The following is a 19,368-nucleotide window of genomic DNA, read 5'->3' as shown; positions in this document are numbered from 1 at the left end:
TTTGCTTTTAACATTGGGATTATTTTTTATTAGCATACAGGTGTTTATGTAGCCTTCTTAGTTTCATAATGTGAAACTAAAATATACTTTTATTCTAAGTAAAGTTAGTGTTGGGGAGTTACTGAGGAATTTTTTAAAAGTATGTTGTTTCTGTTACTGCATCATCTTCTCAGGAGACTGTTTTGGTAAGAAATGATGTAATTACTATATTTGCAAACGGGCTTTATCAATTCAGCTTCCAAACAAGCATGGATATTTTGCCAATTAGATACTGTTTCATTCGTGTCATAGCATGGGTTGTACATAATAACATTAGTATAGTTTTCATTTATACATGCTCACACCTTAATTACCATGAATTTGTAACCAGCTTTACATTAATATATCTCTACAGTGTCCTGTCTTTGATTATTAAAAAGCAGAGGTAATGTTAAATAACATCAATAAAAGAGATAAGGACTTTTAGTGTTTCATACACTTTCCTTAGTCTTATAGTGAATTCCATCTTACTGTAACTTAAGGCAGCCAATTCCCTTTAGTAGAATATTATAACTTTTTAACACAATTACATTTGATTCTACTGTGATTATTAATGGGACCAGCTAACTTCTTTTAACAGTTTGTTTCTTTGGATTTAATTACTTGACCGTCTGTGTCCAAAAATTGGCAGATATGTTTTCAAAAGTCAATTAAATTAGAAAGCCTGTTAAAATTTTAAAATGTACTTTCTAGTTTTGTACTGTTCTGTTTTAATTTCAGTAAAAGTAATTCACTGTCTTCTTAAAAATTGGAATTGTTTTTTCCTCTGAGCCAAAATGTTCATCCACATTACCTCATTTAATCTTTACAGTAGTCCTGGGGGAGAGAGAGTTATATTTTTAGATGGGGAAACCAAGGTCCAGAAACAAATTTCCCTGAGGCCATGTAGCTAATTATCCAGGTTATGCATAGCTGGCTCTTGAAACACTTTTGCTCTCTTCCGTGTCTTCATGCTTTTCCCTAACTCCTCCGCAGTCTTGCTTGTCCTAGCTCTGTCTTCCTTGTCTGGCTACTAGCAGCAGCTCTTTAGCTGTTTATTTAACCATCCTCCACACTTCATCTTGCATAGTTGCCTTATCTGCCTAAGTCCTGTGTTTGACTCCTCTAACATTCTGGATGTATCCCATACCATTCATTTAATGCATTCCATGATAATAGGTAAGTATTCTGTGATACCTCTATATGTGTAACAAGTATTGGGTAGAATTCTACATTGAGTAAAACATAGATAAGAATTAATGTTAACCTAAGAATTGGTTTAACTCTTAGAAACAAGTGGTGTTTTGATCATTGATGCTAATGGAAATCTTTTTCATTGCTGTCCTTTATATAGGACTGTTTCATTTATCCTTTGTTTTTTTTTATTTTTTATTTTATTTTATTTTTTAAAAATTTTTTTTTTTTCAACGTTTATTTATTTTTGGGACAGAGAGAGACAGAGCATGAACGGGGGAGGGGCAGAGAGAGAGGGAGACACAGAATCGGAAACAGGCTCCAGGCTCTGAGCCATCAGCCCAGAGCCCGACGCGGGGCTCGAACTCACGGACCGCGAGATCGTGACCTGGCTGAAGTCGGACGCTTAACCGACTGCGCCACCCAGGCGCCCCCATTTATCCTTTGTTTTATAGAACTTTTGGGGGTATCTAAAACTTAAGTAACAGAGTTATATTTCTTTTGATTTTTCTCTCTTCACTGGATTTAGAGTTGCCTCTGTAACACCTTTAAAGTATTTTAAGAGTGCTTTATTTGCTTACATATGGCCATTTGATTGATATTTTTTAAAACTTTAAAGGGAATTAACTGTAGATGGTTCGCTTTCTTTTGTAGTTTTGATGTTCTCATCTAGGGAGTAGCCAAGTAATTAGACTTGAGACATCACACAAGAAATAATGTGTCCTCGAATAAACTTCAGAGACTATAAAATTCTTTTTCCTTTATATTGATTTCTGGCCCTCTTCTTTCTTCTTTGTACTTGTCACATATACCCATTGTTTTCTGTTTGCCATCTTCCTCTTATCTTTTCCCAGTTATCACTGGTTTGGGCAGTTCTCCGGTTGTTCATATGTTTAAAGACCTCTCTTTGTCACTCGGATATGGTCCCTTTGTTTTCTGCAGCCTGCCATTTTTTGGTTTGGGTTTAGACCCAGCTGCATCCTTTGCCTAAAAGGTCACCATCCACTATGTTGTGAGTGTGAACCTTGTTGGGGTGTGGTTGTGCCTTGTTGGATACATATATTAGTGTCTGCTGAAACTGGCCAATCTTAAAGGCTCCCAACACACCCAGATTTAATTTCTTTACCAAACCAACAGAAACTCAATGTGACTATTTCTTTATGATGCATTATGAAGTACACCTTTATGATATAGTAAAATTTCTTAGGTTTAACTTGCTTAAAATTTATTTATCCTAAAAATTTAACTTATAAGTGTATTCATTATTATAGTTGTCCTATTTTTAAATTGCTGTAATATATAATTTTTTAAATCACCACTCTGAATTGGTTCCATTATGCCTTAGTGTACAGACAGCAGAAACGTTTACCATTAAGAATTCTCAATTACTTTAAAGTGATGTATGACATTTTTTTCAAGTGATGGAGGCCTGAGCCAGTCGCAAGATGACAGCATTGTGGGAACAAGACACTGCAGGCACAGTCTGGCTATAATGCCTATTCCTGGAACACTCTCTTCCAGCAGCCCTGATCTCCTGCAGCCTACCACCAGCATGTTGGATTTTTCTAATCCTTCAGGTAATTTTTGTTTGTGATTTTATATAGCCATATTGATTCCAAAGTGACAAATTAGATGGTTGAGACTTGTGTATCAAATAGATTTGTTTGCTTCCCTCTTCTCTTATCTCAAGGTTATGACTCACTGCAGAACTCCAAACACAGCATTCATTTTGTCTTTTTGCGTAAGCTTGAGCAGTACTTGCTCCAATATAAAATAGTACATAGGAAAGAGATTACATTTAGGTATCTTTTGGTAACCCTTATCACAACAGTGGAAAGAAAGCAAGGATGCTGCTTCTCAGCCAAGAAATAAGTTATCCATGGTGTGGAAAAGGATAAGGGAGATTTTTTCAGTCTTGGTGGCCTCACTTCTCTTCCTTTGTGAGGTACTGAAATGTGTTAGTAATTTTCTAGAAACTTTTTTCCCCAGCACCTGAAGCTAAAATTGTTTTATTGTCATGTATTGTTAATTAGATATACTATAGCATCTTTTCATTAGTGCTTAAATTTTGGTTTTGGGTTTAAACATCATGTGGGACATCAAGTTTATTTTTATGCATCAGTTCGTGCCCAAAGACAAAAATTGTTATTTAACTGTATAATGTAAAATTTCATTACAGGGAAGAAAAACTTGAAAAATTACTTATGTATCCATCACTTGAAAGGATTTGGGACGGCTTTCAATAAAAGACACATACAGTTAAAACCAAGATGTATAATTAGGTCCAAGGAGAAGAAAGAAAAAAAATAAATAGATCTACAAAGATTGGTGTAGTTGTGATTCAACTTCAGTTTTAATGCTGAAGGCCCTAACAGCTAGTATAAGAAAGGAAGGAAGCTTGATTACATGAATCTCATTATTAGAAAGGAGGGAATGTATAGTAAGTGTAGTAGTAAAGTTTCTGTTTTATTATAGCAACTTGAATAAAAACTCAACGTACCACAGTTTAGTGACATTCATTCTGTACATTGTTATTTGGGTCTTTAAAAATTTCATTTGCCTCTTAACTGTTGGAGGGTACAAAACTCACTAATCTGTCTTCAACACATCCTCCTCTCTACCTGTCTACCAGTGTTCTTTCTGGATCACAAATTTTAATGAGTTGTTACTCTGCTTAGGAATTCTTAATGATTTCTGAATTAGTGAAGGTTCAGTCATGAGATAGAAACCACTCCAGATATTTAATCAGAATTTAATATAAGAAATTGTTGCCAATTAACTGTTTACCTAAAATGGTAAAGAAGTAAGCACTAAGGTATCACAGAGGCAGGAAAACTGCAAAGTGGATTCATCTTCTGGTACATGAAAGAAATGCCACCACAGGGTGAAGACGTGTTGCTGGGGTAGTACAGGAAGAAAAATCCCACAAGAAAAAACATAAAGCAGGAAGTGTTTTCTTCCTCTAACCTTACAGTTGCTTTTGGTGCCCTTTTTGGCATAACCTAAGAAGGGACCAGTTGGCAAGAATGTGGTTCGCAGAATCTCAGCCCCATCGTGACAAGGCAGACTGAATCTGTAACCTTGCAACAATAACATAGTAACTGTCAGTGTTCACTTTACACAGCATGATTGTAAACCCCCTTTTTAGCCTTCTGTCCTGCCAGTCTCCCTACTCTGACATTCTCTCTCTTTGCCACATATCTTCACAAGTGTGATTTCTTTGCCCGTTCTGTTTTGCCACCTGTCAAGTTCTCTCCCTGCATATCCGGTGAACTTTCTCTTATTCCATGATGCTGAGCTCAAATGTTACATTCTCTGGGAAGGCCATCCCTCCTTTCTGAGAAATCTTTAACGCATTTTCATTGTCTATTCTTACATTGCTTTCAAGTAGGAGCATGGGAATTTATTTTCATGTCTCTATGTGTGTCCCACAGCAATGCCTCTTACTTATACTACATTCACAAATAAAATATTTTTAAACTACCAAAACACAAACTAAGTATGCATACTTTCATAAGCTGCGTTTTTAAGGACAGATGATTTCTAAATTAAGTGATTTTTATGGCTGTGTTTTTTGTCATTGGCCTATCTAGAGGTGGGGGTGAGGAACATAAGGGATGGTTGTAGGGAGAGGACTAAGAGAGCAGTCAGCTGGGGAGTTAGCTGGGGGAACCAAAAGAAGAGGTTGAAATTACTAAAATTTAGAAACTGTAAGCCCCTCATTGCACTGAAATTTGAAGAGAAGGTGCTACTTGGTTTGATTGCATAGTTCACTCATTGAAAACATGTTGAAAGAGCCAAAGATGCTTTGATAAAATCTATATTGAGAGGTCAGTCTGCAAAGCTCAGTCTGCAGTCTGTGTCCATACCAGCAATATAAATGAACACATATGGGGCACCTTGGTGGCTCACTCAGTTAAGCATCTGCTTCATGATTTTAGCTCAGGTCATGATCTCACTGTCATGAGATCCAGCCCCACGTAGGGCTCCTCGCTGACCTCGCAGAGCCTACTTAGGATTCTCTCTCTCTCTCTCTCTCTCTCTCTCTCTCTCTCTGTCTCTGCCCCTCCGCCACTCTCTCTCAAAAAAATTTTTTTAATTACAAAAAAAAAGAATACATACAGGTATTTAACTTATAAGTTGTATTTTTTAAACCCCAAAATGTATAACTTTATGAAAACGCTTTTATGGTGCTGTTTATATTTGTTGAATAAAATACTCCTTAGCAATTAATTTTCAAATTCAGTTCCTTAAGTTCTGCATGACAGCACTGAATTTTAGGTTAGCTGTGTACATCACATGTGTGTATTGTAGTACATGTGTGACATTGGCCAAGTCTGATTAACTTACTGTTGATTTCAGTGTGTTTATGCTGCTTGTTTAATTGTTTTTAGCAAGTTGGGTGAAAGCTACAGAACTGTTAATAGTTTGCTTTTGATTGCTGACTGTTCTGTGATTTTGCTTTGTTTTTGCTGCCTACAGCTGTTGGTTTTTACTGTAAGTATCTTGAAAACTGTGGTATTCCATTACTTAATGTTTCTGTGTAGTGTTTTATTATTTTTAAAAAGTCCCATGATACAGAATTGAATGAAGTAGGAACCAGAACTTTTCTACCCACTGATAAGCTTGCCAGTGTAGACTGGTGTGTATTCTTTTCATCATTTTCTTTGAATACATACATTTTTGGTTATAGAATCAGTATACATACTGCTCTATAACTTGGAAACTTGTAGGGGGAATTTTTGACCTAATGTTCGATGAGACCTAAAACAACTCAAGAGTGTGGCCAAGGATTGTAAAACTGGAATTTTTCTTTTTTTCTCAAGCGTGCATATGGAACTTTTTGCTTACCTCTTTTTCATTTAATAGCACAAACCTTTTATTTGATTCTTTAATACTTAGTAAACTTTCAGATTCAGCATTACACGTCTGAGTTATTTTAACTAATTTTTTATTTTAAAGGAACATAAAGTTTTTGAAAAATCAAATTGCAGAGAAAGGTTAGAATATAAGTCTCCACTCCCCAGAATTAACAATTGTTCATTGATTCATATATCCTTCCAGAAATTTGAGTGCACATAAAATGTGTTCACATTCTCTGCACCCCAAATGATACACTGTACTTTTCTTCTACTTACCCATCTCACCTGGCAATATACCTTGAATACTTTCCTGTTTCAGAATGTGTTGTTCTACCACAGTTTTTTTAACAGCTGTTGGCATTTCATTTAACCAGTCCCCTTTTGGTGGGGACTAAGTTGTTGACTAACAACACTTTGGTGTTGACTAAGTTGTTAGTCTTAGACTAACAGTGTTGACTAAGTCTCTGTGTTTATGTATCTTTACATTTTATGTTTGCATTATTATTATAGTTCAAATTTTTGTCATGTTTTGTGGAGATTTGTTTTCTCTGTTATGTATATATTCTGTGTGTGTGTGTGTGTGTACAAAATATCATCTATTTTGCCTCCTGTCCAGCAAAACTTAAAATGTTTACTGCCTTGCCCTTCATAGAACAAAAGTGCCAATTCTTGATCTATACCATTATACAACTATCTTGTGTTTTCGTAGTGAAACTCTTCACTATATAGATTTTCTTTCCTTGAACCACCACTTATTCTCTCAAGTATGAGCAGAGGCTTTGTCCCATCTTATTTATTATTGTATCTTCATCATATGGAACACGGTTGACACATAACAGGCACTCCCTAAATATTTATTCACCATTTAGCAACTTAAAGTAAAATCAAAATGGGACACCTGGGTGGCTCAGTCGGTTAAGGTTCCAGCTGCAGCTCAGGTCATGATCTTGCATTTGGTGAGTTCAAGCCCCTTGTCACGTTCTCTGCACGTAGCTCAGAGTCTGGAGCCTGCTTCAGATTCTTGGTCTCCCTTTCTGCTCTGCATGCACATTCTCTCTCTCTCTCTCTCTCTCTCTCTCTCTCTCTCTCTCTTTCTCTCTTTCCCACTCACTCTAAGTCAAAAATAAATAAATAAACATTAAAAACATAAGATAGAATCAAGAGGCAGCCTTTTGGTTTTATTTTATCATCATCTTACCTAAAAAGGTCTCCCATTTTTACTGTAACATCAGGGTCAGTACATGCTTCCCTCAAGTATCTTATTTTTTTATTTTATTCAGCAAGATTATAGTTAGCATTCTAGAAATTTTGCCTTTGGGTTGAAAGGCCAGATATTGGAGATTGCTTTTCTTAAATTTATTTACCTATTATGTAAGATTTTTTTTTTTAAATGAACTATGAATCCTAAGACTAATAAATGCTGTCATCCACCAAGAGTCTTTTTAAATGTGTTTTCTCCTTACGGGGTTATATTTTTATATGCATTCTAATTTCATGCCTAAAATTTGAAATAATTAGATCATTTTTCTTGATTGAAATTTATTCTGACCTCATGTCTGCCATTCATCTGATCATTAACATTGGAATATCTGCCATGTTTAAGTATTAGGTTTGACATCTATGATGTCCCGCTGACAGCAAACTTGTTGATGAAGAATATGGATATTTTATATCTGTAACAACTCTAAAAGAGAAAAATAGGTTTACTCTGACAATGATAGCAATGCAAAGAAATGTCTTCCTCTAATCCTTTTCCAGGTAACTTTCTAGGTTGGCATTTACTACCTTGGCAAATTTATCAGGGTTTGGGTAATGGGCTGCCCTCTGGATAATCCCTTTTATGGTTCTATTCTAGAGGTACCCATTCATAATGCCAGATCCATTTTATGTGATTATGTCACAGTTTGGCCTTCACATGGGAAACAAATCACTTTTAAGAGAGTATGACTTTTTTTTTTTTTTTAACTGTTTAGCAAGATACACAACTCTCAGTTCCTTCCCAGAAGATGTTAATAGTATGTTGGAAACAAAAGAAGAGAAAATGAAATGTGTGCAAATTCCCACCCTCTCTTTGTGAATAAATTTCCCTAGAGAAATTAAAGTGATCAGAGCATCTCCCCCTTACCTCAGGGTTAGCCAGTCCTGCGGGCTGAAAGCTCAGTCTCCAGAGACCTAGTAAGCTGATCCAATTCTAGAGCCCTAGACAACTGAGGCCTACTTTTGTGAAGAGGATAGGAATGGGGATAATGAAACCCTTTTGTTCACTGTCTTTCTCTTAGCAAACTGCAGTTTCCATCTACTTGAAAATATTTTCTAGCCACGGGTAGAGAAGCATCTCAATTTGGGTGGATCATAAAACACTCTAACCTTAAGCCTTGTAGGTTTACAAACCCGATGTCAGCAACACCTGAAGGATTGTCTTATTGCAAAGAAATAATGAACAAGAGGCTTTTGGTGACTCATATATTTGCATACATCAAGAAAGGCAGTTTGTTGCATCTATCTTATAAAAGAGACTTGACTGAATATATGAAGCTTTCTGCTTCCAACTTGGCAGTAGACCCAGAACATTTAGGACTCCTTTTTCCTGGAATTGTATTCATATATGTTCAGTTGAATCTTCCAGTCGGTCATGGAAATCTGTCTCTTTTTGTGCCATTAGCCTCAGAATGTTACCTTATTCTGTGAAATTGTTTTCTGCCGCATCTATTTCATTACTCTTTTCTTGCCTTTAAACAGAATTATACTTCAGATGGCCTTAAGACAAATTTGTTTTCTTCATCTCTTAGAGTTAATAATGCAATAAGATAGTGCTAGAGAAACCATATCTACTTGAGCCACCAAACTCGCTCAACCCAATTACAGTCGTTAGCAAAAAAACCCCCACAAATAATATATTTTTCTTAAGAAAAAAAAAGACAATTTTGGGGTACCTGGTTTGCTCAGTTGGTTAAGCGCCGACTTCAGCTCAGGTCATGATTTCACAGTTTGTGAGTTTGAGCCCCACATCGGGCTCTCTGCTCACAGCTCAGAACCTGGAGCCTGCTTCAGATTCTGTGTCTCCCTCTGTGTCTGCCCCTCCCCCACTCACACTCTGTCTCTCTCTCTCTCTCTCTCTCTCTCTCTCTCTCTTAAAAATGAATATTAGGAAGAAAATTTTTAAACAATTTTGTAACAATAATTTTAGGAAATTGGGAAATATTAATGATTAATTTTCAGATTATTTATGTTTATAATCAATATTTGGTAATATTAGGGGAAAATACACCATGTGTTCATGCTGTCAAATCACTTTTTACTTACACTGAATTATATTAAAAAGTAGCCCGGGGTCATCATATTGAACATGGTCCTGGAAGTTTTTGGCCAGTGCTGTGTAACCAGAAAAAATTTTTTAAAATAAGGTAGAATGGGGAGGATAATATCATTACTTATTTGTGCATATCATATGAACATTTATCTTGAGGTAAGATTTATCTGCTGATAGCAGAAATCACAAAGGTAAAGGGGTGCCTTTGTGGCTCAGTCGGTTGAGTGTCTGTTGATTTCAGTTCAGGTCATGATCCCAGAGTCATGGGAGTGAGTCCTTTGTTGGGCTCTGCGCTGAGCATGGCTCCTGCTTGAGATTCTCTTTCTCCTCCTACCCGTTTCACCCACTTGTGCTCTCTTTCTTCTTGTCTCAAACATCAAAAAATTAAAAAGAAATGACAAAGTTTGAGATTTAACCGCATGAATATTTTAAATTTCCTGTTAAATATGAAAATAGGAAAACATGTCCACTTTATAGTAGACTGAGCGTTGTTATCTAGTATTGGCATAAATTCAGTAAGAAAGAGCATAAAGAATACCAAAAAGTATTTTTAAAAAGAAGGAATACTAAGAATGTAACTAAAATTGTTCTCTTTATATTCCAGGATGATAAAATATTATAGCCTTTTTGGAGAACACTTTGGCACTATATTTCAAAAACCTTAAAAATAAGCATGTCCTTCCTTGAATTCAGCAATTCTCTCTCTCTCTTCTTCGTCTCCTCCCCCATCCCCCACCCTTTTTGGATTTTCTTTGAGGAAATAATCAGATTGCCTGCAAAGGTTTATCTACTAGGGAAGGGGCAGGGGGTATTATTCATCATAATGTCATTATAAAAGATATGCAACCTAATGTTTGTCATTAAAGGTTTGTATGATGTAAAAATATAAAATACATATTATGGGGTTGCCTGGGTGGCTCAGTGGGTTAAAGCATCTGACTCTTGATCTCACGGTTCATGAGTTCACATTCTGTATCAAGCTTTGCACTGATAGCACAGAGCCTGCCTGGAATTCACTCTCTCTACCCACCTCTCTGCCCTTCTCCTGCTCACGCAAATGCACACGATCACTCTCTCTCTCTCTCAAAAATAAGTAAACATTTTTTAGAAGAGAATTTTTTTTTTTAATTTTTTTTAACGTTTATTTATTTTTGAGACAGAGAGAGAGCATGAACGGGGGAGGGGCAGAGAGAGAGGGAGACACAGAATCGGAAGCAGGCTCCAGGCTCTGAGCCATCAGCCCAGAGCCCGACTCGGGCTCGAACTCACGGACCGCGAGATCGTGACCTGAGCTGAAGTCAGCCGCTTAACCGACTGAGCCACCCAGGCGCCCAGTAAACATTTTTAAAAAAATAAATATATCTTAAGGAGTCCTATGCCTCCATTAAAAACAGCTTATTTTTTTTGTATGTGTTTTTCTGTGAACATATATTAGTATTTCATCACCTGAGAAGGCTGATACATTCATTTATCAATAAATGCAACAGTGATTTCTGTTAACCTCCTAGAATAGAAATGTATGTATCACTGTTCAGAGGGAGCTTTTTGTTCTGAATTGCTTTTTGAAGAGTTTAATTGTCTTGAAAATAACAAGGCACACTTTTGTATTCATGTAGATATTCCTGATCAAGTTATAAGAGTTTTCAAAGCAGATCAACAAAGTTGCTACATTATCATCAGTAAAGACACTACAGCTAAAGAAGTTGTTTGTCATGCTGTTCATGAATTTGGTTTGACTGGTGCGTCTGACACATATTCTCTCTGTGAAGTTTCTGTTACTCCTGAGGGTGTCATAAAACAGAGAAGACTTCCGGACCAGTTCTCCAAATTAGCTGATAGAATTCAGCTCAATGGAAGGTGAATGTGCTTATTAGTGAATGTATTTTGTTTCTAGATGTGTTTCTTTTTTTTTAATGAACTCTAATTAGCCTACAGTGTTCTCTTAGTTTAAGGTGTACAGCATGTTTGACAGTTGTGTACAGTGTTCAGTGTTCTCCACGATGAGTGTAGTCACCGGACAATGTTGTCAGCCTGTTATTGGCTATATTTCCTCTGCTGTGTGTTTATCTCCATGAGCTATTTATTACATAACTGGAAGTTTTTAAATCTCTTAATCCCCCTTTATCTAGATGTGTTTTTGAAGATCATGTGTAAAAACAGACATTTTAAGTAGAAACATCATGTCTTAAGGCCACTGAATTCACTCTAAAATTAAAGTAGGATTTCTCTTTTTCAGCTTCCTTGTCTCCATAATTACGTAAATGGAATCTCAGAGTGTTAGCTCTCATAAAGACTACCTGAAAATGAGAGGAGAGAGAGGACAATTTGCTAAGCTATTTTAGCCCTCCTGCTGAAATAGTCTTAGAACCACTGATGTAGTCCAGTCCATTTTTTACAGAGGAAACCAAGTGATACATATCTTTATATGTATTTGACAATATATGTGTTAAATTATAAATTTGTTTTTAATGTGACTAAAATTTACGTGGGACAAAAGAAGGCATAATTTTTAAATGAGCTCCGAAAATTATTTGATCAACCAGAAGATTGTTTCTATAGTACATTTGTTCTTTATGCTGGTGGTTTTCTCTGAGAATAATATATTCTTTTTAGTGACCTTAGATTTACATGTAGAGTAAAATCGTTAGAAACCTTACAGAGATTGCCTGCCATGGATGCTGTTAAAAGAGTGGGTTAACTCTGCTTTGCTAGCTACACATAGTGCTTAAAGAGCACAGACCCTGGAGCCTGGGTGCTCAGCAGTCTGGGTAAATTCTAGTTCTGGCTGTGTGACCAGGGTGTTATTTAGTTTCTCTCTGCCTGAATTTTCTCATCAAAAATATGGGGATGATAATAAATAGAAACTACCTCATAAGAATGTTAAGAGAATTAATGAGTTAACCTACCCTATAAATGTTAGATATAATTAACTAGTGTAATGGGTCTCAACACATTTGTAGTATTCTTTTAGGCATGTGAACAGTATAAAAGAAGAAAAAGAGGTATAGTTGCTTGACTGTAAAAGTAGATGAGATACAAACTTAGGCTTGGATCGAGTTGTATACCAGAAAAGAATAAAGTAAAAGTGACGTGTGACACAGCATGTTACCTCTTTGTCCCCAGCAACAGCCTTGTGCAAGATATTTCCCAACTGTGAAGCTTGTCTCTTAACTTTTAAGTGCTATAGAATTGTTGATGTAAAAAGAAGAAAATGAAGGTCTTTTTTATGGTTGCTGATCAGTACCATTTGCTGGAGTGAGGTTTTGTATTTAACAAGGGAGAAATTGTTAGTGCAAGGGTTTCTCTCCTTTACAGGTCTTACTCTTCTTTGCTCCTCTTGGGAATTCAGAAATGAAGAAGAAAATAAGCGTAGGAACAACTTCTGAATAGATTCAGGTGTTTATTCATGCTGTCCATGAACAAATACTTAACATAGTACCTGCTATGCATCAGATACCTTCATATAGGCCTTAGAGAGCTTTCATCCTCAAGAATATATACACAATTATTGACACATTTTGTGAGTAGTTGTGTAAAATGATAAGGTTCACGGCACTATCAACATTATTTTTACTCTTTAAATTTTTCTCACTTAAAATGTTAATTTTCTGGGGCACCTGAGTAGCTCAGTAGGTTAAGTATCTGACTCTTCATTTCTGCTCAGGTCATGATCTCATGGTTCATGTGTTTGAGCCCTGCCTCGGGCCTTGTGCTCACAGCGCATAGCCTGTTTGGGATTCTCTGTGTCCCTCTATCTTTCTCTCAAAAATAAATGAACACTTAAAATGTTAATTTTCCATTTCATCTACAAATGAATAGTCTGCTAATATTTTTGACAAAATGTTATTAACCGTATAATGACATTTTGACAAGTTAGATACGGAAGATGCTCTTATAATTGTGAAATCACTTATAAAAACAATTTTTTTTTTAGGTATTATTTAAAAAATAACATGGAAACAGAAACTTTATGTTCAGATGAAGATGCCCAAGAACTAGTTAAGGAAAGCCAACTGTCCATGCTGCAGCTCAGTACCATTGAGGTGGCCACTCAGCTATCAATGAGGGACTTTGATTTGTTTCGTAATATTGAGCCTACTGAATACATCGATGACCTTTTTAAGTTAGATTCCAAAACAGGAAATACTCACTTGAAAGAGTTTGAGGACATTGTTAACCAGGAGACATTCTGGGTTGCTTCAGAGATTTTAACTGAACCAAATCAGCTCAAACGAATGAAGATTATTAAGCATTTTATTAAAATTGCACTTCATTGTAGAGAATGTAAGAACTTCAATTCCATGTTTGCAATAATAAGGTAAGTTTGTACAAATAGTTGTGTATAGTTTTGTTGTATTAGATATGAAGCTAATTTCTTGTGTGTTAAGTGACTAGGAGAAGAAAAGTCCGATTAACAGGTTTTTAAAGTATTGTTAGAGTTAATATGTTTTCCCTTCTGGTGATAGTGGTTTTTTGCTTTTTGTTTCTTCCATCATTCATTTAAACTTTTTTTTTTTTTTTTTTTTGGCTGAGTAGGGTTGATTGCCTTGCCATTTTTTTTCCTTTCTCTCCCTTTGGCATACTCTCTTTGGATATATGCCCAACAGTTGGTCTTTATCATCAGACTCCAGTACTGTGCATCTTTCATTATCTACCTCACTGTGATTTGGCACTGAAAAATCATAGTGTGGTATCAGTACTCTAATCTAAAATTGCTATTTTGAAACAACAACAACAACAGTAATAATGCAACTATTTGGTAAGCTCATTCATCAGGTACTGCCTCACATATCACTGGATGTGTTGTTGTCCAAACAAGGTAGGTATTAGAATTAGAATTACAAAAATTTGGTTTATAAAAGCCCAGAAAGTGTGGATGGTTATATGAGCTGGGAATCTTCTTCCCCTGACTCACTAGGTTTGGCTGAGATTGATAATTTATCTTCTGACCCTCCCCTATAGTATAGTGCTGATCCTTAGAGGGATTCCTCTCAAAGGAAGTGTAATTTTAAATAGGGTAGTTGCAGTTTTGTGCATTTATAAGGCCACGTGCTTACATATAGCAGCATAATTACATCTTAATCCCAACTATGTATGCCACGCCGCAACCCCCCCGCCCCGCCCAGAATTTAATTATGGCTTGTTCCTACCCTCACATGAGATAGAATCAGAATCTTTATAATCATAAATCTGTCATGGTAATAAAAAAGTCCTTTATGAAGTTAACCACTGGATACACTTTAATTAGATGCTTTAGGAGGAGTTTTGGGTTGGGGCGGGGGTGTTTTTTGTTTGTTTCTTTTTTTTAGGAGGAGTATGGAACAGAGTTTAGCAGTGACCTTTAGAATCAGCTGCACTTGTGTCAGAGTCCTGCCTCTGTGGTGTAGTAGCAATGTGTCAGTAGAAAATTGAAGACCATTTTTTGTTTTGTTTTGTTTTTTGTTTTTCATCTGTAAAATGCAGGAATCACACTTCATACTGACAGTTTTTAACAGCTGAGTCTAAAGGGAACAAAAATGCCATTGATAAGTACTTCGAAGGTTAGAAATTGAAACTGTGTAGGGACAGGCTTAGTTTTGGAATAGTGTGAATAAAACTGACACCAAGAGGATTTTTGTGTAACAAGAGAGCATAAAAGGTAAATGGCTTAAGAGTCATAACTAGTGACCATCCTGAATGTTGGGGTGAAGAAGAGAGTCCAACCAAGAGATAGAGGATGAATAAAAGAAATAATACACCAGCACAGTGATGAGCGTGTCACTAAAGCCAAGGAAAGAATGATTCAAGAGAAGGTGGTGGACAGTAGCCCCAAAATGGGTATTTGGTTAAGAGGTTTGTTTTGTTTTAAAGAGCGTTTTATTATACACATTACACATTTTCAGTAGTTCCTGAAAAATTAATTGCTTTGTTCCTCCTATTTTATGTTTAAGTGTATCAGACAAGATAAAGCACATACCAACTTTTCCAGCAGAGGTGACACAGGTGAACCAACCAGTTCTTCCTGCTATTAGATACTATATTTTATTTATTTGAGTTCTTTTTCTTAGTTTTGCTAAGAGTTTGTCAATTTTGTTTATCGTTTCATTGCTTTTTTATTTTTATTTTTTGGCCTCTATTTCTGCTGTGATATTTGTTATTCCCTTCCTTTTCCTAACTTTGGGCTAAGTTTCTTTTTCTAGCTCTTTGATGTGAAAAGTTAGATAATTTATTGGAGATCTTACTTACTATAGAAAGTTATCACTAAACTTCTGTCTTGGAAATCGTTTTTGCAGCATCCCACTGGTTTTGGTATGTTGTGTCTCCATTTTCCTTTTTGAGAGATACTTATTTCCCTTTTGGTTTTTTTGACCCATTCACGGTTATGTTGTTTAATTTCTACCCATTGGTAGATTTTCACATTTTCCTCTTCTTAATTCCTAGTTTTAGACCATTATGGGCAGAAAAAAATACTTAGCATGATTTCAGTCTTCTTAAATTTGCTAAGACTTTTGAGGTTTAGTTTCTAATCTCTCCTGGAGAATGTTCCGTTCATGCTTGAGAAGAGTGAATATTCTGCTAATGGTGAAAGACCTGTCCAGTGTGTATTTGTTAGGTCCATTCAGCCTAAGGTGTGGTTCAAGTCCCATTTCTTTATTGATTTTCTGTCTAGGTAATTCATCCATTCCTGCAAGTGGGGTATTGAATTCCCATACTAGTATATTGCCGCTTGTTGCTACTTCAGGTCTGTTACTGTTTGCTTAATATAGTTAGGTGCTGAAATGTTGGGTGCATGTATATTAATGACTTCGATGTTTTCTTGATGAGTTGACCCTTTATCATTATGTAATGACCCTGTCTCTTGTTACCATTTTTGATTTAAAGTCCTTTTTATCTGATACAAATATAGCTACCCTGCTCTCTCTTGGTTTCCACTTGCATGGACTGTCTTTTCCATACTTTGATTTCCAGCTTATGTGTGTCCTTTAAGCTAAAGTGAGTCTTTTGTAGGCAGCATATAGTTGGGTCTTGCTTTTTTATTCTTCCACCCATTTGGTGGGAAGATTTCAATCCATTTACATTTATTTTTTTTTTTAGATGAAGTCATAGTGTCTTTTATTTTTTTTAATTTTTTAATGTTTATTTATTTTTAATATGAAATTTATTGCCGAATTGGTTTCCATACAACACCCAATGCTCATCCCAGCAGGTGCCCTCCTCAGTGCCCATCACCCACTTTCCCCTCCCACCCCTCATCAACCCTCAAGTTTATTCTGTTTTTAAGAGTCTCTTATGGTTTGCCTCCCTCCCTCAACTTTTTTTATCCCCTCCCCCTCCCCCATGGTCTTCTGTTAAGTTTCTCAGGATCCACATAAGAGAGAAAACATATGGTATCTGTCTTTCTCTGTATAACTTTTTTCACTTAGCATAACACTCTCCAGTTCCATGCACGTTGCTACAAAAGGCCATATTTCATTCTTTCTCATTGCCAAGTAGTATTCCATTGTATATATAAACCACAACTTCTTTATCCATTCATCAGTTGATGGACATTTAGGCTCTTTCCATGATTTGGCTATTGTTGAAAGTGCTGCCATAAACATTGGGGTACAAGTGCCCCTAGGCATCAGCACTCCCGTATCCCTTGGGTAAATTCCTAGCAGTGCTATTGCTGGGTCACAGAGTAGATCTATTTTTAATTTTTTGAGGGACCTCCACACTGTTTTCCAGAGCGGCTACACCAGTTTGTATTCCCACCAACAATGCAAGAGGGTTCCCATTTCTCCACATCCTCTCCATCATCTATAGTCGCCCGATTTGTTCGTTTTAGCCACTCTGACTGGCGTGAGATGATAGTGTGATTTTGATGATTTGTATTTCCCTGATGAGGAGTGACGTTGAGCATCTTTTCATGTGCCTGTTGGCCATCTGGATGTCTTCCTTAGAGAATTGTCTGTTCATGTTTCTGCCCATTTCTTCACTGGGTTGTTTTTCGGGTGTGGAGTTTGGTGAGTTCTTTATAGATTTTGGAAACTAGCCCTTTGTCCGATATGTCATTTGCAAATATCTTTTCCCATTCCGTTGGTTGCCTTTTAGGTTTGTTGATTGTTTCCTTTGCAGTGCAGAAGCTTTTTATCTTCATGAGGTCCTAATAGTTCATTTTTGCTTTTAATTTCCTTGCCTTTGGTGATGTGTCAAGTAAGAAATTGATGCAGCTCAGGTCAGAGAGGTTTTTTTTCCTGCTTTCTCCTCTAGGGTTTTGATGGTTTCCTGTCGCCCATTCATCCTTCATCCATTTTGAGTTTATTTTTGTGATGGTGTAAGAAAGTGGTCTGGTTTCATTTTTCTGCATGTTGCTGTCCAGTTCTCCCAGCACCATTTGTTAAAGACACTGTCTTTTTTTTCCATTGGGTACTTTTCCTGCTTTGTCAAAGATTAGTTGGCCATACTTCTGTGGGTCCAGTTTTGGAGTCTCTGTCCTATTCCATTGGTCTATGTGTCTGTTTTTGTGCCAATACCATGCTGTCTTGATGATTACAGCTTTGTAGTAGAGGCTAAAATCTGGAATTGTGATACCTCCCACTTTGGTCGTCGTCTTCAATATTACTTTGACTATTCGGGGTCTTTTGTGGTTCCATACAAATTTTAGGATTGCTTGTTCTAGCTTCGAGAAGAATGCTGGTGCAATTTGATGGGGATTGTATTGAATGTGTCGATTGCTTTGGATAGTATTGACATTTTAAACAATGTTATTTTTCCAATCCATGAGCATGGAATGATGGAGAACTATCTATCATGCTACTGGAAGTCAAAATAAAGCTGGAGTAGCCATACTTATATCAGACAAACTAGACTTTAAAGGCTGTAACAAGAGATGAAGAAGGGCATTATATAATAATTACAGGGTCTATCCATCATGAAGAGGTAACAATTATAAATGTCTATGTGCTGAATACAGGAGCTGCCAAATATATAAAACAATCACAAACATAAGCGACCTTATTGATAAGAATGTGGTAATTGCAGGGGACTTTAATACCCCACTTAGAGCAATAGATAGATAATCTAGACACAGAATCAATAAAGAAACAAGGGCCCTGAATGATACATTGGATCAGATGGACTTGACAGATATATTTAGAACTCTGCATCCCAAAGCAACAGAATATACTTTCTTCTCGAGTGCACATGGAACATTCTCCAAGATAGATCACATACTGGGTCCCAAAACAGCCCTTCATAAGTATAAAAGAATTGAGATCATACCATGCACACTTTCAGACTACAATGCTGTGAAACTTGAAATCAACCACAGGAAACAGTCTGGAATACCTCCAAAAGCATGGGAGTTAAAGAACACCCTACTAAAGAATGAATGGGTCAACCAGGCACTTAGAGAAGAAATTAAAAAATATATGGAAACAAATGAAAATGAAAATACAACAATCCAAACGGTTTGGGATGCAGTGAAGGCAGTCCTGAGAGGAAAATACATTGCAATCCACGCCTATCTCAAGAAACACGAAAAATCCCAAATACAAAATCTAACAGCACACCTAAAGGAAATAGAAGCAGAACAGCAAAGACATCCCAAACCCAGCAGAAGAAGAGAAATAATAAAGATCAGCGCAGAAATAAACAATATAGAATCTAAAAAAAACTGTAGAGCAGTTCAATGAAACCAAGAGTAGGTTTTGAAAAAATAAACAAAATTGATAAACTTCTAGCCAGGCTTCTCAAAAAGAAAAGGGAGAGGACCCAAATAGATAAAATCATGAATGAAAATGGAATTATTACAACCAATCCCTCAGAAATACAAGCAATTATCAGGGAATACCATGAAAAATTATATGCCAACAAACTGGACAACCTGGAAGAAATGGACAAATTCCACACACTTCCAAAACTCAAACAGGAAGAAATAGAAAATTTGAACAGACCCATAACCAGTGAAGAAATTGAATCGGTTATCAAAAATCTCCCAACAGATAAGAGTCTAGGACCAGA

The 19,368-nt window shown here is 36.4% G+C and overlaps 1 protein-coding gene across 5 annotated transcripts in view; it reads left to right on the top strand.

Moving 5' to 3' along the window:
• The window catches only part of RAPGEF6 (Rap guanine nucleotide exchange factor 6), a 191,207-nt gene that overhangs the window by 137,492 nt on the left and 34,347 nt on the right, over positions 1-19,368 (top strand). For all 5 annotated transcript variants that reach the window (XM_030317510.2, XM_030317528.2, XM_030317504.2 and 2 more), the window contains 3 exons: positions 2,632-2,789; positions 11,001-11,241; positions 13,319-13,702. In XM_030317510.2, the coding sequence (XP_030173370.1) occupies positions 2,632-2,789; positions 11,001-11,241; positions 13,319-13,702 (783 nt within the window). The remainder of the gene's footprint in view (positions 1-2,631; positions 2,790-11,000; positions 11,242-13,318; positions 13,703-19,368) is intronic.

This window comes from Lynx canadensis, chromosome A1 (genome assembly GCF_007474595.2).
Source record: "Lynx canadensis isolate LIC74 chromosome A1, mLynCan4.pri.v2, whole genome shotgun sequence".
In the NCBI taxonomy this organism is placed as follows: Eukaryota; Metazoa; Chordata; class Mammalia; order Carnivora; family Felidae; genus Lynx; species Lynx canadensis.
The sequence above is the reverse complement of the archived record's forward strand: the minus strand, read 5'-3'. Positions and strand labels throughout refer to the sequence as shown.